Here is an 8,570-nt window from a genome sequence, read left to right as displayed (position 1 = left end):
CCAACTTCAATGAAGAATTCCGAGCTTCACCATCTCCGACGATAACTCTAGCGTCTAACTCCAACGACTACCTCCGCACAAACAGCTTGGACAACATAATCCGATTAACACCTTTGTGTGCCCAACTTCGACGACCACTGATAAAAATAAAAACGGTTGGTTTAATTATCCACCATTTTATCACTCTCAGTCTCACCCGTTTTCCCACACATTTTCATTACTCTCTCAACTCTCTCAATTACTTTGTCATTTCTCTCTCTCATGGGTCTCTTCACATTTATTCCCATTCTCTCATATTCTCTCTTTTTTCACCTTTTGATTCGTCTTTCTCATTCTCTTTCTTTCACTATCTGACCCATATGGGGCTTATTTTCCTTTTTCTTTCTCAACTCCTCCTTTCTCTTTTTTTATTTTCTTTCTATGGCTATTATTTTAGATCTAATTATTCTTCTATTTCATTGTTTTCTTATATCTAAAAAATATTACATATGACGACCTATTATTGTTTCACTAAACAGAATTTCAACGATATGTTTTAAACAACCTATCCCTCATTGTTTTCAAGTATTACATAATTCTAATAGTGGAATTTAAAATTATGGCTCAATTTTTTTTTAAAAAAAAAAATAGTTTGTACACTGATTCAACATAACAGTAAAAAAAATAGACATCAATATTTCTAAAATCATTCCACCGGTTTTAGAAAAAGGTAAATCCATATTCCACAAATTAGTTAAAAATGACTCTAATAGTTTGTTTTATGATTTAAATTGTAAGATTTTGGTTTTCTTAAGATTAACATTAAAGTGTCATCCCACAATGCCAATAATTTCATTTGATGGCACTAATCTTTTCAGTTCTTTTTAAATTTTACGGTCATTAATGATTAAGTTGGGGTTTTTAATAGAAAATTTGTTATGTTTTGAGAATGGAAAAGAATTCGAAGTTTTTTGTTTTTATCTTAGAAAAGTTAGGAAAGTACGTGTATAGTGGAAAATTAAAATCAACAATAGCAAAAAAAAAAAAAACAAAATCAATTTCATTTACAAAAACAGCATCAGATACGCCAAAACTCGACTCAACTCAACCCTCAAACATAGACAATAATTACCAACTCAACTTCAAGACAATGTAACTCTCCAGATAATAATTACCAACTCAAATTAATTAACTATCTACTTTTATCATGCGCCAAACAACTCCTTACATGATTTCATGTTAGATATTTACTAATTAAGAACTAGAAGTATATTTATTTTAAATGTATATTCTAAAGATTTTTAACCATGTGCATTATATGTCAAGAGTCCTTACCCCTTTGGTTTTAAGATATGAACAAGGATGTTCACGGTTCGGTTTGGTCCAATTTTGGACGAAACCAAACCCTAAAAGTCGCAAAATGATCTAATCAAATTCTCTTTGGTTTTGATTTAAAACCAAACCATTCAGTCCGTAACAAACAATTCTATTCAGTTTCAAAATTGATTTTGAACACATTTAGAAATGAAAATAAAGATTCTCCTCTTACCCCCGTCATTTAATTAAATTCATATTACAGATAAATAGTAATTCACCGAACACCTGTTCCATCTTCAAAGGATTCAACAAGGTTTTCAAAACAAAAAAACAAATAATAAAAGTATTCTTTAAGCAATGAAAACTACAATAAGGGGTCAATAACTCAGCAGATTGTCACAGAGGACTTTAAAGAAATAAGAATACAGACGCCTCAATTTCACATTAAACATCACCAAAACCTTATTACATTAAGCATAGAATATCATCATATTTATATATATATATACGGTTTAAACTACAATAAATTATAAAGAGTTGAAGGAAGAGTAGGTATACAGTGTGGTCAATCTTCCTCTGAGTGGTTTCCTTCTCAGTGCTTAACATCAGAATCAAATTAAACACATTCATATCCATTGCTTTCAACCGCTAGATTTCTCTTGCTCTGCGCCATGGATATAAGGCTATGAGATTCTTTACATTTCGACCATTTTGACACCTTCCTTTTTTCATTCTTCCTCAGCCTTGAAGTTACAGACTTGATACCGTCCCTTAAATAACTCACCATGAAAGTGACAACCTCTCTGCACGTACACGAAACGAATCAATAAAGAAAGAACAAACATAAGCTTGAAGGTTTAGAAGATCTCTAGTATGCCGGCTTAGCAGTCCTAGAACCATCCAATATTTGTATTGGGAAATGGAAGGTTTCAAATAAAATAAACTGAAACATACATTTTATTGAGATATCACAGAATCAAAATGCTAATAGAGAATGAGATTCTTGGTCTTTCTAGTACTCCCGCTGTATATCACTTCTCTATCCTTTCTCAATCTGTTCTCCATTGTCCAGTTCCTCCCTCCTCCCCTACCGCCCAAAAATGGATTCGTAGTCCCCAACTACACTAAATTTCCATGTAATGAACTTTAGATGTGCCAATGCTAAACAAGTTTGAATAAGTATTTCCAAGGTTTTGGTAATAGATTGAGATAAGTTGTTTCCTCTACGGTAAACATGTTTCAAGTTATCTTATGAGCCCAAGGATTCTTGATGAGGTTTTGGTTGCTATAAGAGGGCAAAAGAGGACCCCCCCCTCCCCCAACTCGGATTAAGGACGGTTTCATTCTCAACCAGCATGCGACCATGTAAATGAACAAGTAATATAAGCCATGTGAGTTTAAAGGTTGTTGATATTTGATACTTACAATAGAGAGCATGGAGATCGACCACCATTCACATAGTAGACAAACAGGTAAGAATCATAATGCTGGCCATTGATAAAGTAAAAGCCCGGCAGTCTTTGTAGGCACTTGAATGACATTTTCTTGTAGAATTTGATAGCAGTAGTATTGTATGAAATGACATGCAAATAAACTGCTCGGCAAGTTGGGATGCTTGAGGCATATTTAATTACCTTTTGAACAAGTGAACTAGCTGCAATTCAATACATAAAAATTTGCTGATGATTTCTAAACATGACATATGTGTTCAATTTATTATTTTTATAAAAAAAAAAAAAAAAAAAAAAAAAATAAGACAGATGTAGCTCTAACAAACTCGTACCTATCCCAAGGTTTCTGTAGCTTTCCACTACTCCCAATGTAAGAATGTATACTAGAGTGTGGTCCGTGGTTAATGAATCATGCCGAAGTAAATCAGATATCTACAAGGCGTTTAAGCAGTATAAGTTAGATACACCCAGTTTTAAGTATCCAAGACAGGTAATTTCAGTTGTCAAAGTAGCTAAAAAGACATTGTTAAGAGACTGGTGTAAGTCCTTTCTACAAAATATCCACCCACCAATTGCAAATTAAACTTTTAGTTTCTTGACATCCATCCACTCTAAAGCCTAATGATGGCTTGGAAGTACTTCAAACTGCATAATGATAACTTTGGCACATCTTTTTTTTCAAAAGGAAACAAGTCTCTTTATTCTTATAATTAAATGAGACTAATGCTCAAAGTACAAGAGATATGTTACAAAGAGCATAAAGCATAACAGCTAAGGATCAGTAGGTGCACCCGAACATCCTGTTTTTTTTAAATATATTGTGTATATCTTGGGTCAAGAAGAACAATGAAGAATCGTGGGGTGTGAGAGCAAGGATTGGTGGGGAGCTAATTAACAAAACAAAACCATAAGATGGAGTCAACTGGGCTCAATTAAACGGACCATTAATGGGTTGTCCAAAAGCGTGGTTTTGGGTTACAAAAACCCATTGTTTTCTTTTATTGCAAGCCCATGTGTCCTTGCATGTCCAAAAATGTGTCCCTGCATGTCGGAGCGAGTTCAAGCATGTTGGAAATTTTTTAAAATAATAACAAAAGATATGACACACAAAATAGCCTGTCGGATATGTGTCAGTATCGGGTGGATCTCAGTGTCTGACACTGATACTTGGCCATTTTAGAAGTGTATGTGCTTTATAGGCTAAATCAACATCACTAAACTTTTAGGTATTTTTCTATATCCGAAGGACTTTCAACTTTCCCCTAAACTATCAATCTAATAAGGCCGATAGGAGCACCATTTTGATATCTATGAAACATACCAAACAATTCCAACATGAAGTAGGGAATTGACCTCTAGGTGCACCGTGTCAATATCTATAAGAGCACACCAAAAAATTCCAACATGAAGTAGAGAACTGACCATAGTGGAGGAAGAAAAATGCCAACTAATGAACAAGTGTATATTCCAACTTAATCCGATGTCCCCATCAGAACACTAATGAATAAGTGATCTACAGGATCTTCTTCTCTTTTGTAATCTCAGCACACTTGAGGGGAGGAGAAAGATGTGGTTTCCTTTCTATAGTTTATCTTGAGCATTAAATTATTGGTAGGCTATGGACCACAAGAACTTTTCTGGAAATTTTATCCTTCCAAACCAAGATTTAGTAACAAACCCTTCTGGCTTTGCATTGGCAGCATTGAGGTTGAAATTACTTCTCCTTTCATCCATGGTGGTTGGGGATCACTAACCTTAACCGGAGGAATGAAGCCCTCCTTGCCAAATGGATTTGGAAGTTCAGGATGGAAAGATCCGCATTGTAGAGAAAGCCTGTTGTGGCCAAATATGGCTCCTCCAAATGTGATACCAAAGCTGAAATCTGCACGCTTAATACTGCCAAAGGTCCAAGGAAGGCCATTTCTTTCCTTCAATATATGGTGGATCCACATGCTGCTGTGACATTGGGTAATGGGCGTTCTGTTGCCTTTTGGCATGATTTTTATTTGAATTCTATCCCCTTGCACACAACCTTCCCTAACTTATTTGCTCTCTCCCTTGCTAAGTAGGCTACAATCTTTGACTCATGGAAGGAGATTGAGGAGTGTTGGGACCTTAATTTCTGTATAAACCTTAATGAATTGGAAATAAGTGAATGGGCTGTTTTATCTCATATGTTAACAAACTACCAGCCACACCACATCACTCTGATGATAAATGGTTCTGGAAGCTTGAACCATCTGGGATTTTCTCTACCAAATTTCTGATCACTTTCAAGCACAAGACCATCTCTAAAGTGCCAATGGCCCTTACAAAACAATTTGGTCAGATCGCTTCCCTAAAAAAGATTAAATCCTTTATGTGGGAGCTATCACACAAGGCTGTACTAACTGAAGACAAGCTCCAACATCGTCTGCCCTCTTTGGCCTTATCCTCTGGTTGGTGCACACTTTGTAGGAAGAACAATGAGATACAAAGCCACCTCTTCATCTTCTGCCCATTCTCCAACAGATTTTGGAACCACATCCTATATGCTTTCAAGTGGTCTATGGCCCTTCCTACTGACATCACTAGTTTTCTATCTCTCATTCTTGAGAGACACCATTTCAAAGGAAGGAAGAGCCTCATATGGATGCATCTTGTTAGAGCCTTTTTGTGGTTGGTATGGATTGAACGAAATAGCCAGATTTTCAATGACAAAGCTCAACATTTCGACCCATATCCAGAGATATTATCTTCATCGCTATCTCGTTCTTAGAGACATTTCAACACAATGCTGTACTTACCAAAGATGCGCTCCAACGTCATCTGCCCTCTTTGGCCTTATCCTTTGGTTGGTGCACACTTTGTAGGAAGAACAATGAGATACAAAGCCACCTCTTCATCTTTTTCCCATTCTCCAACAGATTTTGTAACCACAACCTATATGCTTTCAAGTGGTCTATGGCCCTTCCTACTGATATCACTAGTTTTCTATCTCTCATTCTTGAGGGACACCATTTCAAAGGAAGGAAGAGGATGCATCTTGTTAGAGCCTTTTTGTGGTTGGTATGGATTGAACGAAATAGCTGGATTTGCAATGACAAAGCTCAACATTTTGACCCATTCTTAGAGACATTATCTTCATCGCTATCTCTTGGTGTGAATTGTCTAAATACTTCAAGTCATATAGTTTTGATTCACTTTTGCCCAATAGGAGATATCTTTTGTAACTCCTTTGGCTCAGGTTTTCCCTCCTTTCTGGTAAATTTATACATCAATAAAATTGTCTCTCATAAAAAAAACAAATAAACAAATGTTGCCTAATATGGTGGACGGCATATCCGAGGGTTCTATGGACCACACCAAAAGGTCCTCGCATTGACTAGGAATGTATCCCTAATCAGCTTAGTAGTTAGAGGCCAAGCACTCTTCAAACTCCAGTCCCCATCAAACATATATCTTAAACTCAAGGTCCAACCAAGATCACCCACCTTCCAATAGTCTGCAATTGTTTTTTCTTATGACAAAGTAATTAGTTAGGTTAAGGAACTCAATGCTTGAAGAAGGGAGCAAAGGCCAAAAGTACTCCCAAAATTTCACCCTAACGCCATTACCAATTTGAAAAAATATATATTTTTGCCAAACTCTCTACATTTGACTAAAGAGAACAAGGGCATCAAGACCCAACGGAAAAGAAAATGCAACTGATTAAGAGATCAACCAAATTGATTCAGGTCATAAAATTGATTATAATCACCCTCCACTCCTGGAGAGGAAAGCAAGGTTTTTGTTCTTGATATCGTCAATCTTGAGTCCACCCAAAGTTCTTCCACATAGACCTCCTGATATGTCCAAAAACCTTAACAGTACGAATGTATGATCTAAAGTTACAAATTACAATGTTAAGAAGAGATTGCAACCTAAATGTTTCTTTTAGAAGAGGTGTATAATATAAACAACACCAATGCAGCCGTGCAGTGTGCACAGAGTAAAATATAAACACCAAAGGTCTCCCTATAGGAACTAATACTTGCACAAGATCAAACATGGAATAACATTTTCAGCTTGAAGGCAAGGTCAATGAACAAGCTCTGAAAATATTATCTTCCAATAAGCATGACGTATTTCAAGTGATCTTGAAACCTTTTTGGTATCATGATAACTCTGAAAGCGGAAAAATGATATTCAAATCTATTAGCTTTACACCAAAAGGTTTATATATTCAAATGCTCAAAGGTCTTGAATTAAAACAGCGTAAACTTCCTTTCTAGTTTACTTTCTTGTAGGAAAAAGAAAATATAAGACTAACCATCGAGCATATAAAAAGGTAAAATGTTGATCAACCTAGAAAATGAAGAGATAATGCCAACATTCACTACATAAACTACTACATTAACCATGTATGATTGACTATCTAAGATACTAACAAATCCTATACTTTGAAAACCAAGAAATTTTCAATTTTAAAATAACTCACTTTTTGAGTCCATTCAGATCCTTCTATTTTCTCTTGTGATCCTTCCATGCCACAAGTTTTAACTTCGAGTTTTCCCCATTACATGTGTGATACATTTATTTCTACTTCCAACCTTATTGACATCCATTACTTCCAAACTTCAACATTTTTACAACAGGAAAACGAGATGAAGAAAAAAAATCAAAAGAACTGTTTAGTAACAACGGGAGAGTCCATGTTTAGATGAAAATCAGTAGAAAAACTATGAACTAAAACAATCCCGTTCTACCCCCAGAAAATTAAGAGAGAACAGCTCATGTATGAAGGTTGAGTCTCAAATTATAAATATATAAAGAGTAAGGAATACCCACCTCGCTGTCTTTTTCCAGAACAGTTCGTGCAGTCACAAATCCAATAAGCTCATCACTTCTGCCATCTGGTCTATTTTGATCCACCGCTGCCCACGACACGATGTCACGCCCATTAACAACACTATGGAAAAACTCCGACTCATACCTGAGAAATTCAAACAACCCATATATCAATTTCAACATCACATAATAAAAAATCAAAATGAACCACACCCACAATCGAATTTACATACCGGATTGGAAACAAGTTACCATGGATTTGCTCCAAAACTTCAAGGTCTGAGGGTTCAATTGGTCGATAACATATACTTGGACAGTCGATAGCTTTGGGTTTTACCATTGCAAAAGATTTCAATCCCCAGAAAAGAATTTATATGCTCGAAAAAGTCGACCTACACATTCACTTTCCATTTACAAACATCAGTCTCATAAGCTATAGCAAATATTCCTGCGCAAATCGAAAAAAGTAACTCGTCAACAATTGTCCCATTCATTCATGGGAAGCAACAAAAAGTAGTCTACCTGAGACGGACTGACGTAGATTCCAGTCGTATACAGAAAGAGGTTCAACATTTTGGTCAATTTGATGGCTGAACCACCCACCTATTTCATCTTGTCGAATCAATTCAGGGTTAGAAAGAGAATAAGAGGGAGCTTGTTGGGGCTTTGGTTCTTTCTTATCCAACCCTCCAATTGAAATTCCCCTTTGGAAAACTCTTTTTTTTTTTATTCCCCAAATTTTGGTGTGTGATTCTTAATGTGATAACATTGGATTTTGGGCTACATTAGCAATTTCGCCCTATGCTTTGGGTTTATTCCAATTTAATCCTTATTATTACTTTTATCATTTGTTTAAATTCTACTCATTTCATCCTTATATTTTAGTTTTAGGTCATTTTGATCATCATATTTTAAAATATTTATTTGGATCTTTATATTTTCATCTTTGGTTCATCTTTATTCTTGTAGTTTTAAGAAGTGATTGTTTTTGTCCTTTCATTTTCATCTTCATTT

General features: G+C 35.5%; 1 protein-coding gene across 1 annotated transcript; it reads right to left on the bottom strand.

The window, feature by feature from the left end:
- Window positions 1-1,710: 1,710 nt before the first annotated feature.
- Window positions 1,711-8,278, bottom strand: LOC120089266 (histone acetyltransferase MCC1). Its single transcript, XM_039046685.1, has 6 exons — window positions 8,079-8,278; window positions 7,790-8,004; window positions 7,557-7,701; window positions 3,080-3,179; window positions 2,722-2,950; window positions 1,711-2,099 (listed from the first exon to the last, which is right to left on the bottom strand). The coding sequence occupies exons 2-6, from the start codon at window positions 7,894-7,896 to the stop codon at window positions 1,913-1,915; spliced, it is 768 nt and encodes a 255-aa protein (XP_038902613.1). The 5' UTR covers window positions 7,897-8,004; window positions 8,079-8,278; the 3' UTR covers window positions 1,711-1,912.
- Between the last annotated feature and the right edge of the window lie 292 nt (window positions 8,279-8,570).

Source organism: Benincasa hispida, chromosome 10 (genome assembly GCF_009727055.1).
Source record: "Benincasa hispida cultivar B227 chromosome 10, ASM972705v1, whole genome shotgun sequence".
NCBI lineage: Eukaryota > Viridiplantae > Streptophyta > Magnoliopsida > Cucurbitales > Cucurbitaceae > Benincasa > Benincasa hispida.
The sequence above is the reverse complement of the archived record's forward strand: the minus strand, read 5'-3'. Positions and strand labels throughout refer to the sequence as shown.

Excerpts from the sequence above, each read along its gene's own strand:
- LOC120089266 (XM_039046685.1), bottom strand. The coding sequence starts at position 7,896 with ATGGTAAAACCCAAAGCTATCGACTGTCCAAGTATATGTTATCGACCA. Across the intron at positions 3,180-7,556 it reads TTCTGGAAAAAGACAGCGAG|ATATCTGATTTACTTCGGCA; the intron begins GTGGGTATTCCT and ends AACGCCTTGTAG. Across the intron at positions 2,951-3,079 it reads CTACAGAAACCTTGGGATAG|CTAGTTCACTTGTTCAAAAG; the intron begins GTACGAGTTTGT and ends ATTGAATTGCAG.